Here is a 23,437-nt window from a genome sequence, read left to right on the forward strand (position 1 = left end):
GCTGGATCTTTCCCAGGTTCTGCTTTCTAGTTTCCCAGACAAGCATTCTTTGACTCCTCAGCCCTGCCCCACCCTAGTCTGCCAGTCGGACACTTACTCTGGAGGAAGGGCTCTTCCGGCTCCCCCTTTAGCCCCCCTGAGCTGAGTGTGCTTGTCCCTCCACCAGCCGAAGGCGTGACTGCAGGTAGCAGAAACAGGGCTGGCTAGGAGCCTAGGCAGAGAACAGGGAGGAGCTGGGCTCTTCCATTTATACAGAGTCAGAGGGATCTCGCTAGGGATGTGCCCGCCAGTGTGCTGCCCCCGAAAGGGTCGTCTCTCGCTTGCTTTGGCTCGGGAGGCAGCATGGAAAGCCTTGCTCCAGGATTTCTTTGTAATCTGGGTGCTGGGTTGTGTTGCTTTTCTTTGTGTCCATTAGGAGAGTCGGGCCTGGGGAAATCCACCTTGGTGAATAGCCTGTTCCTGACCGATCTTTACAAAGACAGGAAGCTTCTCAATGCCGAGGGTAAGTGCAGCACAAGGGGGATGTGTGGGGCAGGTTGTTTCCACAGGGGCTAAACTGGTTCTCTTTTCAAATACAGCACTTGGAGTCCTCACATTAGCCACAGCACAAAGCACCCCACATTCCTCACTGCCCCTTTCTCCCCAGCAAACCGTACAGCCTCTAGTACTAGAGCAAGAAAAGTTTGGGGCGGGGATTTCCAAGCACTAGGGTTTTCTCTCCAAAGAAAAGATGCCGAGTGGCCTGCTACATGGGGCCTGTTTGTTTAGATCTTCAGCTTGGTCTCTCCTTCCTGGGCAGTTGGGCAGAAGCAGGGATGCAGCCTTAGTCCCTGGCACATAGGAGGGCCTGCTTCTTTCATTAACAAGGATCTCTTTCCCAGAGGATTTGTGTCAGAGGCTGGCCATTTAGATCAGTTGGTCTAGTGCCGTATTGGGGTTTCTCCTAAGGTATCAGGTGTTGGTCACTGCCTGTGGCAGGATGCTGGCCTATGATATGATGTTACGTGGCAGTTCCTATGATGTCATCTAGAACAACACAGACTGTGTATGAAAAAGGTTTCTAGGAACATCCTGTAATGTTGGGAGGCGGTGTTCCTGGTAGTTAGATCAGGGGCTAGGAGTTGGGACAATGCCACTAGCTCACTGTGTGGCCTTGGGCAAGTCACATAATCGCTCTGTGTTCCGTATTATGCTCATTTTACCTGATCTTCCTCACGGGTTCAAATTTCCTCTGATCCACTCCCCTTTCTGGCCTGTTCGTAGTCCTGTGGACTTCAGCGAAGCCAGCAGGGCAGTCGAGGCAAATGTGCACAAAGGCTGTCTGCTTAAAGTGAAAGTTTTTCCATTAACACTGGTTTTGGATGGAAAATTGGATTTTCAATTAAATGAAATTTCCCCCCAAAAGTGTCTGCTTTGGGCAGGAAAATTCACTGGAAAAGTGAATAGCTGAAAACCAAAATATTTAAATTCTGAAATGTTGCCATGGTGCCTCATGGGAGTTTCGGTTCAGGTGCTTCATGCTCCTGTTTTCTTTCATGGACCAGGCTCCCTGGCTGCACTTGATTACCCATGATGCACCACCTCCCCATACCAAGCCCTTGATGCATGATGGGAAATGTTGCCCAAGGTGGGCACCGGGCCTCTGTAGGCGCATGAAAGCAGGAAGCACCCAAACTACAACTCCCATGAGGCACTGCGTTTCCCATTTCAGAATCAGATATTTTGGTATTCTTACATTTTTGCCCCCCAAAAAATATACTTTTCAGTGAAACGCTCCCCTGCCCGTAGCAGTTCTGCCTGGGACGGTGCAGGGTAGTATTGTGGGAGTTGGCCTGATGCCGAAGACCTGTCCGTGTGCAGACCCAGCCTGGGGAGGGGGTCTCTCAGCGCTGTCCACTGGTTTGAGTTCATTTATTTCTGTTTGAAGAGCGAATCAGCCAAACGGTGGAGATCCTGAAACACACTGTGGACATTGAGGAGAAGGGCGTCAAGCTGAAGCTGACGATAGTCGACACCCCAGGCTTTGGAGATGCTGTGAACAACACTGAGTGGTGAGGGCAGCTGGGCAGGGGCGCCGGAACGGGGGGGCCAGGGGTCCATGGCCCCATCACTTTTTACTGGCTGTAAGGGCGAGCAACTGAGGGGGAAGAGATGGAGAGGAGTGAGCAGGGGGCGGGGTCTTGGGGGGAAGAGGCGGGGCGGGGCCTGGGAAAAGGGGCAGGGCCATGGTTCGGGCATTGGTGGCTCCCCCACACTTTTAGGGAACTTACTCTGCTCTTGACCTTAAGGCTCTGTCAGCTGCCATTTCCTTCCCTGCTGGGCGATGGGAGCAGGGTGTGGGGGTGCCGCTCTCACGCGTTACAGAGAAATGGCCAAACTCAGCCCTTAGCACTGCCCAGGACAGGGACTTAGGCTAGGGAAGGGGACAGGGAGCTGATGCCTCCTGTGCTGTGTATCTCCGAGGCTGCCTCCTGTTAAAGGCAGGGTTCGGTGTATGTTTTCATTGCTTCCCCCAGCTGGAAGCCCATCACTGATTACATCGACCAGCAGTTCGAACAGTATTTCCGCGACGAGAGCGGCCTGAACCGGAAGAACATCCAGGACAACCGAGTGCACTGCTGCCTCTACTTTGTCTCGCCCTTCGGACACGGGTGAGGTGCTGCGCTCGCTGGGAGCCAGGCCTCTGCGCGGGGCCACGCCTCAGAGTGGCCCGTGCAAGGGTCTCGCGCGCGGGCCCCTGCCGCTGTTAGCAGGAGTCATGAGAGCAAAACCCTGCCTCTTCTGCTTTCCTCCCCCCTCCGCTATGGGGGCTTGTAGCAGTTAGCACCTACATAGCAGCACTGCCCAGAAGGTGCTGTGTCCTTGTTAAACCGTTCATCCCCTTACGCTGGTGGGAGGAGCCTGTGCCCAAATGTCGCCCTCTTGTGGCAATGTGGGGGATTGAAGGTAATGCGCCCGAGTGGGATTTGGGGCTAGAGGCGCTAACCGAGGGATATCTGCTCTTGCCCAGGCTAGCCCTCCGTCACCCCCATCTTGTGAGTTTACTCATTGACGTGACACACTCTGATCACATGAACTTGGCTCCACGGTGCTCAGAGCGAGGCCTGTTCTCTAGGCACTGATCCCCTGCAGGCCCAAAGCCCAGTTCTCTCTGCTGCTCTCCTGGGGGTGCAGAAGGAGAAAACCAACATGCAGCCCCTGATCGTCAGTCTGGCGGATCTGTGCCCGGTGCCGGACAGGGTGGGGGCAGAGAGAGCTTTAAGCTGCCTTTCCACCTCCCAGTCCTGGTGCCAGCCTGTTCCCTGGCGTACATTAAGGGAGCTTGCCCAGTGGGGATACCAAGGTAGCCGGATCTGATAGCTTCATGCAAGGTAGCTGAAGTGGGCCCAGGGTGGGGCCCCAGGCAGGGTTTATGCTGTAGGGGAGTATATACCCGTCTGGTGTCTTTCTGATTCGATAGGCTGAGCTGTTATGTTCAAGCCACCCCCCATGCCCTAACTGCACCAGCTGAGAACTCTCCTTGTGGCTTGTAAAGTTGGCAGTGCCATTGCCCCAGGACCCGAGGCTGAGTTTCTCTAGCCCCCCAACTTACTGCTAAGAGGGCGTCTGGCCCGGTGCGTGAACTGGACTGTCCCCTCCAGAGGAAAAGCAGGAGGGTGAGGTAACCCCGGCCACTCGCCCTCCCTCCTGCAGGCTCAGGCCGGTGGACGTCGAGTTCATGAAGGCTCTGCACGAGAAGGTGAACATCGTGCCCCTGATCGCCAAGGCCGACTGCCTGATCCCCAGTGAGATCCGGAAGCTAAAGGAGAGGGTGAGAGACGCTGCTGTCCGGCCAGAACATGTTGGCAGGGCTCGGGGCCGCATGGCTCCCCCAGTCCCAGGTTCTGCCTGAGCCCTGCTCGAAGGAGGCCAACAAAGCCCCTCCTGCTGGAGAGGTGATCAGTGGGGACAGCCAGCCAGGAGCGAGCAGACCCTGCATCCCCGTTTTGTGTCAGGGATGGAGCGGAATGGCCCGACCCATGGCCCTGTCCCATTGCTCCCCATGTTTCATGGGGCCCATGCAAAATAACCCCTGTGGGGACCCATCCAGCTCCGTCCCAGCCTGTGGCTGGGTCCCCCGTCCGGCCTGGTGCCCTGCCTACCAGAGATCCCTGCTCCTGCTGCAGAGTCACCGCTCGCCTCTGCGTGACGCTCTGTCGCCTCTAGTGTCTCTGGCATGGGGCCCGGGGAGCCAAGCTGCTGGAACTGTAGCTCCTGCCAGTGGGCGTCACCTGCTTCAGTGCCCCCCTTATTCCTCTCCCACACACAAGTGTGCCTGGGGCTAAGCTGGTCTTGCTTAGAAGACCGTTCCTCTCCTTCGTTCCTTCCCATGTGTCACCGGGCAGAGGTGTCCCTGCCCTTGAATTCAACACAGACAACAACAAACTAGGGAGGTTTAGGTGGGTCATTTATCCAATCCCACAGCAGCTGCTGGCGATAGGGCAAATGGGTCCACACCCTTCCCTCCCTGCCCATCTCCAGATGCCCCAGTCAGGAGCCAGCCCTGATGGGGCCTGGTTGGTTGGCTTCCCTGCTTTCATCACTTCTCCTCCTTGCCATGGCAATCTCAGGAGAGAGGCTGTTCCCCGGAGAGTGCTCTGCAGGGTTTGGAGAAGAGTCCACAATGCTGTGTGCTTTCCCCGCTGGTATTCCCAGCCCGGGAGGCCCCTCCCTTGCCAGCGACCAGAGCAGAGAGGCTGCAGTGAGGGCAGCTGGGTGCAGGGGTTGCACTCTCTGGTCCTGCTGACGGGCTGTCTGGTGCTGTCATTCCTTTTGCCTTGCCCTGCGGGGGAGCAGATCCGGGAAGAGATCGACAAGTTTGGGATTAAAGTTTACCAGTTCCCAGACTGCGACTCTGATGAAGATGAGGAATTCAAACAGCAAGACCGAGAGCTGAAGGTGAGGAAGGCCCTGGACCTCTTCTTCCAGTTCAGTGGTCTCATCAAATAGTTGTTCCAGCAGTGGTTGCAGAGTCCCCAAGGCTCGTGTTTCCTGGGGGGCCAGGTGCCCTTCCCCCATCCCACCAGGAAGGATCCCCCAGTGTCCGCCAATCTGCATGTGTGATCCAGCAATGCCGCTGGCAGCTTCTCGCATCCCACTTGGCGGTGCGGCTCCTTCCATGTCCCAGTGCTGAGCGTCGGTTTCTGAGTGACGCTCGTCGCCACGGAGCAGCGATTCTCGCCCGACGAGCTGTTGGGAATGCATCGCGGGGCAGGGCATGCGGGTGAAACGATGCGACTGTGCACAACTGGCCGGGGGCAGACAATGGCCCTCGAGACACCGGGGAGGGCCAGGCCCCTTTCTGTTCCTGAGCTGGCTCGGGGCTGGCCTAGCAGAGAGTCCCTGAGCATGGCATGTGCAGGGCAGCCTGGCCTGGTTAGGGGCAGTGTGAGCTGGCGTCCCGCTGACGGCCGCTCCGGAAAGGGGCAGCGTGTGCCCCTCCCTGGACGAGCTACGTGTTCGATGTCTGGAACAGGATGAGGTTCCTGCACGACTTTCCTGCCTGCACCCCCACCACTGGGCCAGAGAACACAGTCACCCTGTGTGGGCATCATAACCCGAGCCCTCGGGGCTCCCATCTGGGCTATGCGTGACTCCCGCCAGCCCTGCCCGGGCTTCCTCATTCCTCGGCGGCTCTCGTTTCAGGAGAGTGCTCCCTTTGCCGTCATCGGCAGCAACACGGTGGTAGAGGCCAAAGGCCAGAGAGTGCGTGGGCGGCTGTACCCGTGGGGCATTGTGGAAGGTAGGCCGAGTTCCTGGGCGCCTGGCAGGGAAGCCAGGAGGAGGGGTGAGGGCTGGCAGCTCTCAGGCAGAATTATGGCTGGTGGAGAGTCCGGCTCAGTGCTACACAGGGGCTGCTGGGAGCTTCAGTGAAGGCCTGTGGCTTTGGAGCCCCGTGGTGGTACCTACCCGTATGCAAAGTACACGGCTGCATAGGGCACCAAGAAATGTGGGGCACCCAGCTGCAGCTGCATCCAGCCCCAGTGGCCAGCCTGATGCCCTGGACGGATGCCCTGCTGCCTTCCTGCCCTGGCTGCTCCTGCCTCCCAAAGCCCCTGCAGTGGGGCTGCGTAGGGCACCACAGTCTCTAGGGAGGGCCCTGGTGGTAAGTGCATGTTGGCAGCAGGGCACACTGAGGGCCCGTCTGTGCTGTATTCACCGGGTGTGACTGCAGCCCGTGTACACGTACCCAAGCTAGCGTTAATCTTGCCAGCTCAGGTCCTGGTAGCAGCGAAGCTGCAGCAGCACGGGCTTCAGCGGTGATTAGACGGTGTCCTCTCATGTTCTCTCCCCATTGGTCTGCTTTTGGCCAGGCCGATGTTGGTGGCAGTGGCCTGTGAGCTGCTGTGTAGCCACGGGTTTCAGAGTAGCAGCCGCGTTAGTCTGTATTCGCAAAAAGAAAAGGAGTACTTGTGGCACCTTAGAGACTAACCAATTTATTTGAGTATAAGCTTTCGTGAGCTACAGCTCACTTCATCGGATACAGTGAGCTGTAGCTCACGAAAGCTTATGCTCAAATAAATTGGTTAGTCTCTAAGATGCCACAAGTCCTCCTTTCCTTTTTGTGTAGCCACAGTACACCCACAATGGGGCTGGTTTGTTGCTTCGATGGGAAGAAACCGCGGTTTTAGATGAGAGCGATGCCGGCATTCTGCAAAGGCAGCTCCCAACCGCTAAGCCTCATTGGCTCCAGCCGGGGGAGTCGGTGGTGCTCAGAGAGCCCTACCAGCAGCGATATGTTCCAGTGGAGAAGAGTGCTATGCAGTGAACGTTTCTTTCAAGAGCTGGGCTGCCTCACTTTGCCTGTAACTTTCTGTTCTCCCGGATTATAAAATCCCCTGGGCCCAGTGCCCTGGAAATGGGGGTGGTGACTGATCTGACTCTCCTCTGGCTTGTCGCGGCAGGATGCGTGCGGGTATTGGGTCGTACAGGCACTAGTGTGTTGTGCTAGGGTTGCTCAGGACACCCTGACGGCTCGGACGGGGCGGATGCATTGCAGCGTTTGTGTCTGGGAGGAAAAGCAGCTTGCGAAATCCGTGGTGTGACGTGGCCTGGCTGCTCTTGACTTTGCAAGCTAAAAAATAAAGGAAAGGAGGCAGGTCAGACGGGGGACTTGACCTCCCTTGGAACTGGCCCTTTTAACTGTGCAGGTATGCAGGGGAACAATTAACTGAAAAATCCTGAGCCAAGCCCACTGATGGCTGTTTCAGAAGAGGAGTAAAGCTGCTGTCTGCATGGCTATACAGGGGTGACACTTGTTAGATACACAGACTGTGCCCATGCCTCAGTGCAGCCCTGGTGTGCCTGGCTCCCTGTGATTTCACCTCCCTGTTGTGTGATCCTCCTCTTCAAAAGCAAGTGAGTCTGGGCCTAATCCAAAATCCATTGGGATCAATGGAAAGAAGTCCATTGACTTCAGTGGACTTTGGATCAGGCTCTAGATTTAGGATGAAGATAGACCCGGAGACCAGGCTCATAAAGCCCTTTGATTTGATTCTGATTAGTTTCCATTGCTAGCTGCAGTCCCAGAGACTGCCCGGTTTGATGAATATGATCCATACTCCTTGGAACCAGTGTCCCCAGTCAAAACCCGCCTGGCCCCAAGCCTCTGCCCACACAGTCTTCTTTCCCAAAGCCCTGGGAGCCAGGTGAGCTTAGCAGCCTGGCCTACAGGTCAGCAAATTCAGGCTCTTGTGACCAAGGGGAGAAGCAAGCTCTAGAGCAGAGGACCCTGTTGTTGGAAATATTCTACCTCCAGCCCCTTCCCATTGAAACCAGGGTGGTATTCGCTTGAGCCCAAGTGCCCTGATATCACGCCAGCAGAGAGGCAGCCCCATGGGCATGTGTACCCAAGCAGCATGAAAGTGGGGTGCCGGGCAGGGTAGGAGATGGGCTAATGGGGTGGTCTGGAGGGACCTTGCAGGGACAGGGGTTGGATGTGGCGAGGCTCTGAAGGGGCCATTGCTCATCCTTGCCCCCGGTCAGGTGTTGAGGTGAAAGCCAAGTGCTGTTTGTTGCTGCTCCCCCAGTGGAAAACCAGGCGCATTGTGATTTCGTGAAGCTGCGGAACATGCTGATCCGGACACACATGCACGACCTGAAGGACGTCACCTGTGATGTTCACTATGAGAACTATAGAGCTCAGTGCATCCAGCAGATGACGAGGTGGGTGCCCGTGGGCGGTGCTCTTCTCCTGTGCGTCCGGTGCCTCGGGCGGGGGAGCTCTCATCTGCTTCCAGGTGCTGGCGGGGGGTACTCTCTGCAGAGAGAAGTTGCAGATGGCAGCCAGGTGTACTGAAAGGAGAAACAACTAGCCACCGTACCCCAATCGCAGTGTCTCTGAGAACCACCACGGGGAGACCACTGCGAAGCCTGGTCGCTGCCTGGACGCTCCCACCCTCAGCCCTGCGGTGTTGTGGGCACCGAGAGAGATGGTCCTAGCGCAGGAGCTCTTTTCAGTGGTAGGAAAAAATGGAGCTGGCCTAGTGACATTAACAGGGAATCAACTGTCCCCCCGGGGATTTGTCTGTGAACGGCTCGTGTTGCCAGAGCAGCAGCCTGGAACGGGGGGGTGGGGAGTTGGCAGCTCCCACGTCCTCGGCAGCTGTGGCCTGTCTTAGGCATGACATCACCCCTGAGATGCTGCTGTTTCTCTGGCAATGCGTCTGTTGGCGCAATTAGCGATTACTGAGTCTTAACGAGTCACCAACGATTGCCCTGCCCTCTCCTGGGTCACTGTACTCTGCTTCCCTGCAGTTTCAGCTGGAAGGGAGAGCTGGTCACAGAAATCTCTTAAAAAACCCCCCACCCCTGCAAATTTGAAATGTCGAATTTTAAAAATCTCTAGCACACTTCTGTTGTAGATTGTGACCTTCCCTTCCTATGCTCAGCTGTTGCTGTGTGCTCTCACGTTCCACCCCAGAAGTGGCTGTATTACACTGATGGGCAAGTAACGCTTGTACACTGGGTGTAAATATCTGTAAGTGTGCATGTGGATATATACATGTGATGTGTATGTGCGCACACAGCTGCATAGAATTAAATTTCTATGCCAGACAAACCTTTTCATTTTCATTGGAGGGGATTCAGAATCCCAAGAGAGCCAGGTATGGAACAATTAACTCTAGAGAGCTGAGAGAAGTGGCTTGTTTGCCTAAATACCGTTTAGATACAGAATTTAGTAACCATTTAAAAGAAGATGATGAATAAATTACTTAACTAAACTAGGTTTCAGGGTAGCAGTCGTGTTTAGTCTGTATCCGCAAAAAGAAAAGGAGGACTTGTGGCACCTTAGACTAGCAAATTTATTTGAGCATGAGCTTTCGTGGGCTACAGCTCACTTCATCGGATAATGCATGCATCCGATGAAGTGAGCTGTAGCCCACGAAAGCTTATGCTCAAATAAATTTGTTAGTCTCTAAGGTGCCACAAGTACTCCTTTTCTTTTAACTAAAATAGTTACCTCCCTCCCTACATTTTTTTTGGTTCTAAATCCAACACCCCTGTGGTTTGCCTCCAATTCTCATGTCTTTGCTGATTCTCTACACTTCAAGTCCGAGGGAACTGGGATGTAATAGTTTCCTATGGAGCTGAACTCTAAGATAAATGTGCATTGAGTCAACAGGGCCACCAAGTGGTGAGAGGATGCAGTGACACCTTGGAATTCTCCAAGGGCTGCCTTTTGTTCCCCAAGGGTTCTTCACCACTTGAATGTAGTGCCCCGACTCTTGCTAGGATTCGTATAATTAAACTGGCTCCATGTTTCAGTCCTTCTGAAAAAGGTCTGTGAACATGGTACGGTTGCTTGACAAATGTTGATATTCGTGCCGACCTCTGTCTATGCGTGGGTGTATGTGTGTGTATATTTATCTCAAACAGCGAGAGAGACCTCAAGACCATGATTGGTAAATGCCTCTCATAAATTTGTCATCCGCACAGCTCGTGGCTTATTGGTTTGCTGATGTGGCCTTAGGGTAAGGTGGTCAGAGATGCCAGCTCTTTAAGGGATTGGGTTTACTCTCCGCAGCTGGTTTGTGGCTTTCCCCTAGAATAGCTGCCGCAGCCCGCTCTTCTGAAATCTCAAGTGTGATACGTACCTGTGTGTGAATGGATCCCACACATCCTTGCCATGCTCCCCCAAACTGCATCCAAGCGGCCTGGTTTCTGTGACACTCCCCAGCTGGCTGGCCAGGCGCTTGGGGCTGTGATTGTGCCCTGCGGTGTTTGTGAGAGGGCCTCGTTCCCCGCTGTGCAAACCCCAGCTTGCCTGGAACAGGAACAGACTCAATTTCTCCACTCTCTCCCCCTCACAGTAAGCTGACTCAGGACAACAGGATAGAAAGCCCCATCCCTATCCTGCCCCTTCCAACGCCTGATGCTGAAACGGAGAAGCTGATCAAAATGAAGGATGAAGAGGTGGGTACCCACTGCATGTTGCCCTCCTCAGCGATGAGCAGAGGGGCTGCCCTAGGCGAGGCTGTCCTGGGGTTCCCTGGTGCCCCCGTCCCTGCTCTACTTTTCCTTCTGCTACCCTCTGTCCCAGAGCTCCCAGTCAGGAGGGCAGGGCCCGGAGGCTGTGTCCGTTTCGGTCAGTGGCGATGCCATCCCGTGAACTGCAGAGCAAGGCCCTGTTCAATGCCAGCAGCCATCAAGTTCGGAGAGGAGTTAGAGGGTGTCTCTCTGAAAGCCCCATCATCCCTCCCAAGGCTGAGCAAAGCACCAGTCAGCTCTGCCACGGTGGGCACCATTGGGTTCCAGAGTCAGAGGGTTTAAAGCTGGCAGGGACCACCCCTGCCATGGTCGCCCTGTGACCTGAAGCACCCAGAGTCAGTCGAGTGGGTGCGAGGACCAGGAGTGCACCAAGTGCAGGCTGGGACCACACCCGGTTCCCTTGTACAGCCCGACCAGGTCACGCTGTGCAGCTGCCAGGCCAGGGTGTAGCGCAAGCTCCTCCCTGTGCCAGCCGCTGTGCTGAGTTACTGGGGAAAGGGGCAGGAGCAGGGCGTGGGGCAAAGGCGAGATCATGAGAAAGGAGGTGATAGAGGGCAGAGCCTCGGGCAGCGCAGTGCATCAGGGTGAGCACCATCCCGCCCGCCCTCTCCACCTCGCGGGGGTGAGCACCATCTCCCATCCTGCCCTTGACGGCGGGGGCTCCTCCAAACCCCGGCTGCATGATCCTGAGCACCCTGTGAGCCGTCGCTAGCTAGCCCATGCAGACAGCGGAGTGACACGCACCGAGCGGGGCAGATGGGGGCCTAGAGCCCCACTCGCAAACATGCCGTCCCAGTAACGGGGCAAGCCCACCACCCCCTTAGAGCATCCCACTGGCCGGGGCGGAGCCGCGCTCTGTCTGACCTTCCCACTGGCCGGGGCGGAGCCGCGCTCTGTCTGACCTTCCCTCTCCCTCTCCTGCAGTTGCGGAGGATGCAGGAGATGCTGCAGAAGATGCAGCAGCAGATGCAGGACCAGTGAGAGCCAGGAGGATGGAGAGCAAAGGGAATCCCTGGCGACCTTCTGGGGCCCAGCTTGAGAAGTGGCCGTTGTAGGAAGAAGTTCCCCGTTGTGTAGAGACTTGTGGGCGAGAGCTGTGCCCCCCCACCCCCTAATTTATTAGCAGTGACACTGGCTTTCCTGTCAGCTGGAGTGTGGAAGAGGCTCTTCACTTAGCAATTTACTGGTGTGTTTTTCTTTTGTTCCTTTTAAGCCTGGGAAGTGTCTAAGGCATTTTTAGAACCGTTCCAACTTCCAGATGTACTCAGCCCTGGCCAGGGAATGCGCCTCTGTTCAAAGTCACGGTTTCGATGGCGCATTAGCTTTGAAGACTCTGTGTAAATGCACAAAAATGTTTACTCCCAACCAAGGTGCTGGGACCCTCTCCCCCACCCCCCTGGGCCAGGGTGGGCACCTAGAAGGACAAATGTTCCCTCTGCACCAAGAGCTCATGACTTGGACCCAGCCAGCCACCCCTCCCCCACTGGGGGATTCCAGGCCACCCCCCTGCTCTGCAAGGGAGAGCAGTGGGCTGGGGGGGGGGCAGGGTGGAGTTGATCAGGGGACACTGGCCTGCGGGGGTATTTTTAAGGTGCCTGAACATTCCTGTCTAATTTTCCTGTTGAGAAACTCCAGGATCTTTTGCACTGAGAGGGGAGAGATCAGCCCCACCCACTAGGTTAGAAGATACCAGCTTTCCCTGCCCTCATTTGGAGCAGTGTTTCTTGACGGCCGGTCCCTGGCCTGGCGCCGGTCCCTCAGATCTCCTTGACACAGCTTAGGAAGGCAGGGAGCCGGTCCCTGGAATCAAAAACGTTGAGAAACTCTGGTTTGGAGCATAGGGGTGAGGATGCGGCACTCGGTGCTGGGAGATCCCGGTTTGCAGACACAAGGAATACAGGAGCAGCCCATGAGGTGCCAGCATCTTCCCAGCCAGCCCTGCCCCTGCTTTGGCCAAACCATACTGTGGATCTGAGTCCCTGGCAGAACTAGGGAGCAGTTAGCAGGAAGCTTGGTGGCTTTTCCTTTGCTTCCTGCTCTCTCTGGGGTGAGGGAAGGGGTATCCCTGGTGTAGCCCCCGCCATCCAGCCTGTGCATAGCCCTTGGGCTCACTGGGAAAGGTGACACGCCAGCCAGAGGGACCAAAGAGCTGAGGGCAGTGTCCCAGTTTGTACCTGACCAGGGGAAGTCTCGGGGCAGGAGACAAACTCTAAATATGGAGCTTTCCTCATCCCTGAGCATTAGCAGCCTTGCTGGCCCCTGAGTCCGTCTTGCTGGGGAGGGAGGACGTTTTCCTTTGCACCGTTCTCGCTGTGCACACGGGGGAGCTGAAAGACTTCTATCGGGGCAGAGGAGGCAAGACAGGCTATGTACACGGCTGGCCTTATGGAAAATGGCACCCTTGGCTGCCCTTCCCTGCCCCACTCATGGCTGCACAGGGAGGAGTTTCTGAGCCTGGGGGCTCCCCTGACCGCCTAGCAGGAGGACGGGAAGGGGAGACCCAGGGGCTGGCCCGCTGGCTCCGCAGGGGCAAGCCTGGCTGCCTGCACCTCCCCGCCTGGCTGGCAGCTCCAGGCGGTATCATCCGCCCCCGGCCCAGCTGGCCAAGGGCTTCAGCCCTGGGCTCACCTGCATTCACTCCCATTCTGGCAGCCCAGGCCTGCCATCTTGTGACACTTGGATGGCACCTCCCTGGGCAGTCGCCCATGTCTCCCACCCGTAAGGCTGGCCCTGGCTGTGTAGGGAGCAGGTTGGTGCTGAATGGGTTGTGGGCAGCAAGGGAGCGTTTGAGTCCCTGGGAGGAGGCTTAGTACAGCCCAGCTCCGCTGGCTATGCACTGCCCCCTCTCTTCCCTGTCACCCAGGACTCCACCCAGCAGCCTTTCTGGGCAGCAGCTTTAGGCATCCCCCGTTTCCCGCCCCTGGTCCTAGCCATGGGGACCTGCGTGGTTGAGTCCCAGCGCAGGGCAAGCTGGCAGGATCTGGTGGCAGAGATACGAGGGCTGTGTCTGCAGCAGCCGCTGTCCTGCTGTCATTTGCTGTGTTATTTTTAACCAAGCACAGTAAAGGAGCAACCAGAAGTGTGGCCTGTCTGATAGTAATGCCACTGGCCGGCCAGGGAAAATGGGCCCGGAGGCTAACTGGGTCTTCCCTTAGACTCCTTGGAGTGCTGGCAAGGAGCTGATTGCCTGATGCACATGGGGGTGGGTCCTTCTTGCCCAGCCCCTGGTTCCCGCTCTGAGTCCTGTGGGTGCCCATTTACCTGTGGCTTTGTGTTGTCCAGCTCTGACTCCTTGATGGCCGGCTCTTGGTGTGACACGCGGCGTTGGCTGGGTCTGGTTAAGTGCCAGGGCTGCTTCTGCTAGCAGTGTGTCATGCTGGCTTCTCTCAGCAGGGCCCTGGGGCCTGATCTCTTGTCCTGTTGGTGAGTAGCTGGGGCGGTGTCTGTTACTCACAGGCAACCCTCTTTTGTCTCGGGTAGGTATAGGAGAGACAGGACAGACCTCAGAAATAATGAGGAGAGGCTAAGCTAATGAAGGGCAGCAATGCCTCTTGGACAGATGTCTAAGCTAGGCCAGGGCAAACTGAACCTCTCAGCTTAGAGGCTGGCTTGTTTAAGAGGCCCCTTTTGCTGCCCCAATGAAGTGCAGAGCGGTACAGTGTGTCTGGGGCCCAAACTCAGGCCAGAAGAGCAATATCACTATCTCCCCAGCTCCTTTGTCCTGTCCCGTCCCCTCTGTGCGAAGCACATAAGAGATGGGCAATGCCATGCCAGGGTAGACTGAGGGGCCATTTACTCCTATCTCCAGCACTGTCCAATGCCAGATGCTTAAAGGGAAAGTGTGAGCCGCCTCGCCATAATGCACTTGCTTGTGTGGTATTGTAGCCCGAGGGGGCAGCTTCTTCCAGGCCTGGGCTGGTGATCAGCTACTATCCTGACGCATGAGGATTGCTAACTTGTATCAGTTTTGTTCATGCTAGTGTAACTGCAGATGCTGTTCCTGTTCATTGGAGGGTGTGTTCCCTTTTTGTAAAGCTTGATAAGTTCCTTGCTTCTGCATTATCCTGAGGCAGTGAGTTCCACAAGTTAACAATCTGTTGCAGGTAAGGTGGTAACATTTCCAGACCAGCTAAGGGGGCCTCTGTGTCCAGCATGTTTTGGCCCAAGAAGGGGTGGAGGAGAGCATCTTCCCTTTAGCATTAGATGACGGTTTGGTTGAGTGCAGCCTGCAGCTGTACTGGTGGTTGACTCCACAAGCAAGGCATTGAAGCAGGGCACTGCTGTGGGTCTGAGGCATTTGGCAGGACAGGGCACCGCAGCCAGAATTGCTGACTAAGACATCTGCCCCCTTTCCCGGCGAGGACATCTCCGTCAACTCAATGCAAACTTCTGCTAAATCAGGTAACGTTTCCCAGACCCATTCCACACAGAGCTGAACTCCTCAGCCATGGGCAGGGGTAGCGTGGCATCAGAGAGGGAAAAGCACCTTCTGCCAAGGCAGCTAGAGCTGCAACTTCTCTAGAGTGGGAAGTAGGACCACAGAGACCCACCAGCAAAGACAACACAGCAGGTTTTCTTCCTCTCGGGAGGCTGTGGGGAGGGTTGGCTGCCTGGAAAGACATTGGAAATGGAGGTGAGCCCCTGGAATGCTCTGGAGATCTGCCCTCTGTCTGCGTGTTCTCAGAGTGGAGTCTCCCCCTGTTGAATTGAGCTGCCCTGTGACTGGTAGAGGCGTTCCTGGGTAAGCATGGCTGGCGGTTCCTCCCCTGGCAGCGAACAAAGTAGAGAGTATGGCTAGGATGCTCCTTCCCCCTAACACCCCCCCCCCCCCACGCATCCTAAGCCTTTGCCAGTTTTTTGCGCTTCTGAGCAACTCCAGGCTCTGAGTCTGGCTCCACCGAGTTCTCGTGAGCTGTCGCTGGGCTGGGGGGTTGTGGGTGCCACGTCTCAAACCGTGTGCCTGATTTGGGAGGTGGTTGTGGGATGAACCCGTTTGTGTGCCACTGGTCCTGGCTCTGGCCAGCACTCGCTGACCACCTGCATGCCTTGTCCTGCATCCTGTTCCTTTGGGGGCTGGGAATTCCATTCTTCACGCTGTGCGGCGGCTTTCCCCGCTCCTTCATTGCACACGCAGTAACCCTGGCTTGCTCGTGACCATGTGATTTCTGCATCCCCTTGCTCTGTTCTTAGGCGCTTCCTTTCCCCATTGTCGTTTTGGTTGGGTTTTTTTGTACATTACTGTTGAGTACTTTGTCATTGTGAACGAAGAGAAACAAACCCTTTGGAAACGTATCCATTTTATTAAAATGATGATGGCTATTATTATTATTAATAATGTTTACTACCTGAACTGGTCAGTGAAATAAATACATGAAAAAAACCCACAAGACGACCTTTTCCTGAGTTTTTCTGTCTGCGGAAGGGGGACTTGTTAGGAGTGGGGACAGAAATGCAAGATGCCTGGAAAATTCCCCTGGGTGTGATCTGTCCAGTTCTCTAGTTCAATCAGATTAGGCTGGATGTAGGCATAGGCCGGGTCAGACCTGAGTGGCCCAGAGATCCTGTGCTCCAGGACACAATGGCACTCACTCAGATTCGGAGGGGAACATGGGCCGGAGGAGTCAGAAGGGTGGGGTAGAGGGGATTGAGAAGGGGAGAGAAGAGGGTCAGGATTGGCGGGGCAAATCTGTGCCCCCTCCCACTTTAGATGGCACTCCTCAGTCCCTGGATGAAATGCTCTGGCCTGGCTTATGCAGGAGGTCAGGTGGTCATAATGGTCCTTTCTGGCCTATGGAAAAATCTACCTGGGTGATCCCCGTTGTCTTGAGGCGCCCCCCAAATGAAAGAAAAACACTCTAACAAAAGCTGAGCAGTTTGTGGGCCCAGATTCCCTGCCTGCCTTCTGCACTGCTGTAATAGTCGGAATGAGCCACTCCGATTTATTAAAAAGAACAGGAGGACTTGTGGCACCTCAGAGATGAACCAATTTATTTGAGCATCCGACGAAGTGAGCTGTAGCCCACGAAAGCTGATGCTCCAATAAATGGGTGGGTCTCTAAGGTGCCACAAGTCCTCCTGTTCTTTTTGCGGATACCGACTAACATGGCTGCTACTCTGAAACCTGATTTATTAGAAACTTAAAGCGTAAAGGTTTTAAAGCGTATGAGATGAGGTTTTATCCCCAGTCCTGCCTTCAGCTACAGCCCCACTGAATCGATGGGCCCAATTTTTCCTGGCCCTGTTCCTAAGGTCATCTTGGACCCCAGTGCAGCTGGGTGTCAATCCTTCCTGTTCTGGTCTGGTAGCATTTACACCCCTGTGTAAATGGGTGCAGAGAGAATCTGGCCCAATGGGCTTACAGGAGAGGTACTGTACGGGGAAACCGGGGGCAGGGTTTGTGGTCCTTAATGCATGCAATGGGGATGTGATCTCAGCATCCCCAGAGCTGTCTATTTTTATCCCTTTGGGTCTGCTGCTCAGGCTGGAGCGTCTCCCAGTGCCACAAATTCCGACGGCAGGATGTGGTAAACCTGCCTTGCTAACTGTGAGCTGCACATGCTTCGAGCTGCTGAGTCATCTGACTCTATCGAGACAAGCCCGCTAGAGCACGATGTTCCCATGAGCATTATCTTTCCCAGCACTGGCCAGCCGAGCCAGCCTGCAGCTTTCTCCTTTCCCCTGGATCTTGCCTTTTTGTGTCTGCAAGTATCGGGCTCTCCCGGGCTTCAGGCATGTGAGAGAATGCAAGTTTTCAGAAGAGCAGCTCGCCAGCTCCCTCCCTACTCAGCTAGCGGCCCAGGCCACAGCTGAAAGCCAGAGCACCTCATCAGAAGTCACTAGCTGCTCAGAAGGGCAGGGATTGGGTCAGTGCTTTAATGAAGGTCCTCCAAGGCATGCTGATACTGTACATAGCATGAACAGGATGTTCGGGGACACCGTGCTGCCAGGAGCGCTCTTTCAGATGAGATGTGAAACCAGTTTAACAGACGTGCTTTTCACAATGGTATTTGTGTGAGCTTGAATTTTCTGGTCCAACTGAATCTTGAGTAATTGCCTAAATCCACCTGCAGCTTCGGTTGGATACAGTATTCCCCTTCGCTTCCTGCTCCAACATATTTGGTCCCCATTTACTGGACAGATTCACTAAAGGGAGACCTGTCCACAACCAGTGAAGATCCCAAGGTCACTGATTACAGGCACTTCCTGTCCCAGACTGAGACTCCTTATCCTGTCTCCTTCACTTCCTGTCCCAGTGCTGCACGCTCTTAAAACAGCTGCAGGCAGCTGTGAAGCGACTCATAGTTTTGTGCATATGTAGTTCATAAAGAGCTTGAGGATGAAAGGCGTAACAGGGTATTATGGGAATTACCTGGAGCATTGTCATATTGAAGCTGACACAGATCAATGTTAGGTTCCCCAAGCTTCCTTACAAACCTCTCAGCTGACAAGTGAGATCTCCGCCTGATCCTGCCTGGTTGCCATTGCTAAGTCTTTTCCAGCCTCGAGAGGGCCGGAGCTGCGTGCTACACAGAGGTTTGGGGAGCCGGGGAACAATCTGAGAGGTATTTGCCATTGCCAAGACAGAGCCAGACAGGCAAAGTGGAACTGAGTATGGGAAATTATGGGCCCTTCCCCAGGGGCTGATGGGGTTTTGAGGACTCTCCCATGGATTTCACATGAGGTTCCTTGCATATTTTCTTGCTGCTGCTAAGCAGAGCAATACAGAAAACAAAGCAAATACTTTGGGCTGCTTATCCTCTAAGAGGATGGCTTCCTTTCCAAAGGGTGCCAGGGTAAAACAGGGCACTGTTTTGAAAAGGGCAGGGCTGGACCACTCACAGATAACAGCAAAATGCTTTTGCCCTCTCTTTCCTCTGGGCCAAGACCCTCTGCCGTCCACTTGTCGTCATCAGGCCTGCCACATTTGAAGCGTTACCACAACCAGTGTCATCTTGCATCCCTCGGAACAGTTGCTTGGTGAAACCTCAGCTGTTCCGGCAAGACGGTGGCAGGGAGGAGTCCTGGGACTAGCTTTCCCCTTATCTTGCAGAGCCAAGTGGGGAACTAGCAGAGAGCTCAGCTGTGTACTTGCAAATGCTCCTGCACCACTTGCCCTCTTACTATAATCTTCCCTTGTGCCAGAGGCCAGCAATCTGCAAAGGTGAGTCTAGACACTGCACTTCCTGCTAACTTTACCTTCTTCCTCGGTCACTTCACTGCACAGCATTGCTTTACGGTGAGGCACCAAGCTGCTCTCTTCTTACCCCCTGTACAAGTCAGAGTCCATGATGACCCTTAGGATTTTTTGCAAGAATTGCAATACTAGGACGGTCCAATGGCTTGTCTCTTGTCTACAGCAGTAACCAATGCTTAGATCCTTCAGAACAAGGGTAGCCCCCTACTTCTGCAATACAATCTCAGAGTGGGGAATTTCTACCTGAGCCCACCTGATCTTTATATGTCCTGATGCATGAGAACTGCTTGTCTCTGTCACTTTTATTCTAGCCGTGGAAACTGCATTGGCTGTTCTTAGTCATGCAACTGTCTAATCCTTTTTTGAATCTTCTGTAGCTTTTTGCCTCTGTAATAACCTGAAGCTTCTGTTAATGAAAGGTCATTCGGAGCCTGTGACTGCATGAGCAGTTTTGCACACTAACATGACTGCTGCTGAATTTCCTTAGCTATTATAGTGCATCAGGAATGCAATCATGCAAATACCAGCTTCTCTTCACCGCCCTGGGCACCAATGGAAATGAGATTTGATGGCCTCAGCCAGTTCCTACTGGATGTCTGGTCACACCATAAGCCATCTGCCCTCCACAAACCCCGGGCTAAAATAGCAGGAGCACTCGCCTGTCTAGTATTACGAGAGAGCGAGCTCTTGCCCAACACATGCTGAAATTATGCCCTTGTCAGAGCTGGGGGTCTCTCATCTTCCTGGGTACCAATTCACCCAAAACTTAAATCCTCAAAGGAAATAAAAGCCCTGGGTTTGTTCTGTTCAGTTTGACAGTGTCAGGTGTCTGCGTCTGCTGCTCTTCTTATGCTGAGTGCCTGAGGTTTGTGCACAATGTCCCAAGGAGTTCAGGGTCAGAGGTGGCTTGTGTGTGTGTTTCAGAGCTGAAGATGATCTGCTGGATCCTCTTCCTTTCCCTGCTGGGCTCTCTGCCCCTTGTGACGCCCACCTGCCCCTCGTCCTGCCAGTGCAGCGCCAACATTGTCAACTGCATGTCGGGAGAGCTGACCAAAAACAGCCTCCCCGCATCCTTCAGCCCCTCAACTCAGACCCTCTTCCTCAACAACAACCTGCTCACCAGCATCCCCAGCGGGCTCCTGGACAACCTGCAGAGCCTCCAAGTGGCCTACCTGTGGGGGAACCCCTGGGAATGCGACTGCGACATCCTCTACCTGCGCTCGTGGCTCCAGTGGCAGCCGAATCGGACCCTGTATAGGAACGTGGTGTGTGCTTCCCCGGAACACCTGCGGGGCAGGATCATCGCGTACCTGTCGGAGGATGAGCTCATCTCTACCTGCCAGTACTGGTACTGCAGCATCGCGCTCATCTCCCAGATCTGCCTCTTCCTCTTCATCCTCCTCCAGGCTGTCCTGCTCCTCTTCATCATCTTGTTCCTGCATAGATTCCAGAGGATCGCCAATGTAGCCAGGCAGACCACCAAGGAGATACACCAGCACGTAGATACATGGGCTCCCCTTTCAGAGAATGCCCATGACATTGATTAATGTCACCAGGGCTTTCAGTCCTCATGCTTCAGGGCATAAGCTGATCAGCAGGGTCAGGAAGGACATCCATCCTCCTGGGATTGTAGCGTTGCGTGGGCCATTTGGTGCATTATGCTGAGAACCAGCCTTTCTCTGAAGCATAAGGAATAGGCCACTGTCTAAAGCAGGACATAGGCTGGGCCTATTGCTCTGTTGCAGTGCAGCTAATCCTGGGGTGTTATAATTCTGCACTCTTCCAAAGGGATAGAAACAGGATTGGGACAAACTGTTCTTTTATCAGACCTGTGCAAACTTGGTTGCTTTGCTGAAGTGAAAACTGTTACTGGTCTGGTCTCATTAGAGATTTAGTGATGCTCTGTGCAGAATCACGTGCTCCAAGAACCATAAGGAACTAACTTATAGCTGGCAAGAGCCAGGGCAGTCTGAGCTAATGCTGCTGCTATGTGATTCATGCTCATTTGGTCCCCAGGGCTCCATACACTAAAAGACTGGGGGCTGAGCTTAGAAAGTCCCTGATTCTGCTGGTTTGTTACAATGTGGGCAGAATCCAGCAGGCTGGCCCCAGGGTTAAGTAACTGGAGTAGGACACAGGAGAGATGGATTCGATTTCCCAGCTCTGCCTCGGATTTCCTGTCACCCTGGGCAAGTCAATCAGTCTCACTGTGCCACAGTAAAATTGGGATAATGTTCCTCCCTGCTGGCCACGCTTTGCCTTCTCTGTTTAGGGTGGGGCTGTTCAAAAGCCCACAGTGTTGGCTCAATTCTGTTCCCCGCTAAATGAAGGCGGGAGCCCAGTTAGGCCAATGCTGAGTGCTTCTTAAAGCCTCACCTCTTTATCTTCCTATGTGTCTGTATGCTGCCCAGCAGGATGGGGGCCTCTAGGGGCTAGTGAGATAGCAAGAAATACATAATGCAGCTTTAGCTATTTATAACAGTCCTTTCATTTCTGTAACAAAACCGTATTAAAAAAATGATGATGCAAATGGTTCTTCCCAGGTTGAAAAATGTATCTGGTTTAAACTCCTCGCAAACCATGCAAACAGGGGAACCACCCAGGAAAGGGTCTGGGGTGGGACCTTATTTTAAAAAGGATGTTCCTTGGAAATGGAATTGGGGGGAAAAGATTCACCCCGGACTCTGCAGCTGCTGGTTGTTAATGTGGAGTTTCTTTGAATTCAGGTTTTACACGGACGATTTGGGTTGTTTCTGGTTTTTATTTATGGTGAGGCCTGTGTTTGGTAATTTGCCAGCGGAGGGGCGAAGAGGAAGGTAGGTGAACTGGCAAGATGGAACGAGCATTTAAAATGAAGCAATGGCCCCGCAGGCCCATAATAACTCAGGGGATTGGGACTGGAGGCTTAGGTGACTGGTTTCCATCACAAGAGACCCCTGTGGCGGGGGCTGAGGGCACTGGCTGTTCCTCAACACACAAGGGGTTTACCTCAGCTCACCGATCCTGCTCCCTTAACAGAGGCACTGAGGACAAGGCCTGTAAATTGTTTTGGAGGCTGGATGGCAAAGAGTGGTTCTGGGGATCGTTGGGCTCCACGTTCAGGGGCATCCTAGACCTGGGCTGGTTCCCAAGCTGGAGAGTTCAGCCGTTTCCTTTTCTGTTTAGATCAGCATCATTTGCTTTCTAGTTACAACTTCAAACGGGGACAGGCCTCTTGGGCCTTCCGTGGTTTTTCCTGCTGACTCAATCCACCAGCTGGGCCTTCAGGGCACACGCCAAAGTCTTGGGCCTTGTGGGGACAGGGCGCTGATCCAAAACCCACTTTGCAGTCAGTGGGAAGAACCGGTGGATTCCAGTGGGCCCTGGATTAGGCCCTGGCAGAGGGTCGAGTGCATAGGAGGGGTGTTGTATTAATCTGGATGGAAGAAATGGGCCCAAAGAGTCAAACTTGTGAACATGAGCATGTCACTGTCCAACATTAAACAAGCTTCGGGGTTTGGTTTACAGAGACCTTAGCCCCATGGCCAAAAACCAAACCAAACCAAAAACAGCAACAAAAAACCCTCTTCAATCTTTTTAAGACACTGAACAGAAAGAAAGACCGCTAAAGCATTGGAAATGTAAAGTATTACATAAGGCTTTTATTTGAACAATGTCCCTTGTTCTCTTTCCCTGTAGCTGGAGAGTCTTTAGAAGGAACCCCTCCTGTTTCAGGGTGTTGTAGATGGTGTTAAAGATGTAAAGTAGTAACTGCTCCTGTGGGGAGGGAGAAAAGGTCCCGTGGGAGAGGCTGCAGTTGTAGTTACTATTGTAGTTAAAGTCCAGGCCCGTTTCCTAAAAGACAGAACAAGAAAAACACACAAGAGGGAAAGAAGACAAGAGCAAAGAGAGACAATGCAACTTCTGTCTCTGGTGCTGACTCTCACTTGCAACCTCCCTGCTGGAAAAAAACAGGTCCAGCACGCCGTCTTCTTAACTCTGAAGCCAGGTAAACTTGTAACAGGGTTGGTCTGATTGGGGCACGGCTCTTAGCTGCCCTTTTGTGTTTACAGGCTTACAGCAGTGTTACAAACTATAGTCTTGGGCTGGCAAAGCCAGACACTTGTACTAGGCAGAAGGCAAAAGGAGAGGGCTGGGAAAGAGAAGAAATAAGGTAGGGCAGGAAAAAGACACATGGAGCGACAAAGTCTCTCAGCCCTGGTGGTGTTTGGGATTCAGCTGGAGGTGGTGGTGTCATCTGGGTGCAGCTCTCTAGCCCAGGCTCTCAGGGCAGCTCACGGGAGTAGGACGAAGCAGGCCCAACGGTGTGACAGTGGGCGTCTCAGGAGACAGCCATGATGGCAAACCTCGCTGCTTCCCATTCTCCTGGCTCTCAGTCAGCCAGCGTCTGCCTTTGCCAAGTTTCTTCCCAAAGTTGCTTTTTTTTCCTTAAGGTCCCCGAAAGGGCGGATCCCATCCCCTCATTATTTTGTCCATGGATAGTCCTAATTCTCAACACACCTGGTTTGGTTTGTTGCTTTCTGGGCCCACATTTCTCTTGTTTACCAGGCACGATCTTAACCCAGTCCTGGAATTAGGTCAGGAGGCCTTTTGGTTTGTACTAAGTCTGTCTGTCTGTCTCCATTTCGCACCTTTCCCTATTATTGCTAGGGATTATTGTGACACTTTATAAATTTGAACCCACTTTCCCTGAGTTCGGCTCCCAAGTGGAGT

The 23,437-nt window shown here is 54.1% G+C and overlaps 2 protein-coding genes across 5 annotated transcripts in view; both read left to right on the top strand.

Moving 5' to 3' along the window:
- Positions 1 to 15,917, top strand: part of SEPTIN5 (septin 5) — a 68,761-nt gene extending 52,844 nt beyond the window's left edge. For 3 of the 4 annotated variants that reach the window (XM_073312267.1, XM_073312264.1, XM_073312265.1), the window contains exons 3-11: positions 416 to 502; positions 1,928 to 2,051; positions 2,517 to 2,651; positions 3,694 to 3,811; positions 4,837 to 4,938; positions 5,686 to 5,782; positions 8,070 to 8,205; positions 10,353 to 10,455; positions 11,455 to 15,917. In XM_073312267.1, the coding sequence (XP_073168368.1) occupies positions 416 to 502; positions 1,928 to 2,051; positions 2,517 to 2,651; positions 3,694 to 3,811; positions 4,837 to 4,938; positions 5,686 to 5,782; positions 8,070 to 8,205; positions 10,353 to 10,455; positions 11,455 to 11,511 (959 nt within the window). In that variant the 3' untranslated portion in view covers positions 11,512 to 15,917. Of the gene's footprint in view, positions 1 to 415; positions 503 to 1,927; positions 2,052 to 2,516; positions 2,652 to 3,693; positions 3,812 to 4,836; positions 4,939 to 5,685; positions 5,783 to 8,069; positions 8,206 to 10,352; positions 10,456 to 11,454 lie in introns of those variants that run through there. The other variant, XM_073312266.1, reaches the window with a different exon arrangement.
- Positions 15,918 to 18,410: 2,493 nt separating this feature from the next.
- GP1BB (glycoprotein Ib platelet subunit beta) lies at positions 18,411 to 22,587 on the top strand. Its single transcript, XM_073313680.1, has 2 exons — positions 18,411 to 18,691; positions 19,649 to 22,587. The coding sequence occupies exons 1-2, from the start codon at positions 18,625 to 18,627 to the stop codon at positions 20,269 to 20,271; spliced, it is 690 nt and encodes a 229-aa protein (XP_073169781.1). The 5' UTR covers positions 18,411 to 18,624; the 3' UTR covers positions 20,272 to 22,587.
- The last annotated feature ends 850 nt before the right edge of the window (positions 22,588 to 23,437 follow it).

The sequence above is a fragment of the Lepidochelys kempii genome, chromosome 15 (assembly GCF_965140265.1).
Source record: "Lepidochelys kempii isolate rLepKem1 chromosome 15, rLepKem1.hap2, whole genome shotgun sequence".
In the NCBI taxonomy this organism is placed as follows: domain Eukaryota; kingdom Metazoa; phylum Chordata; order Testudines; family Cheloniidae; genus Lepidochelys; species Lepidochelys kempii.

Bases quoted from the DNA above. Each gene is read 5' to 3' on its own strand.
- GP1BB (XM_073313680.1), top strand. From the start codon at position 18,625: ATGCTCCTGCACCACTTGCCCTCTTACTATAATCTTCCCTTGTGCCAG. The intron at 18,692-19,648 runs GTGAGTCTAGAC...TGTGTGTTTCAG, and splicing joins GAGGCCAGCAATCTGCAAAG to AGCTGAAGATGATCTGCTGG.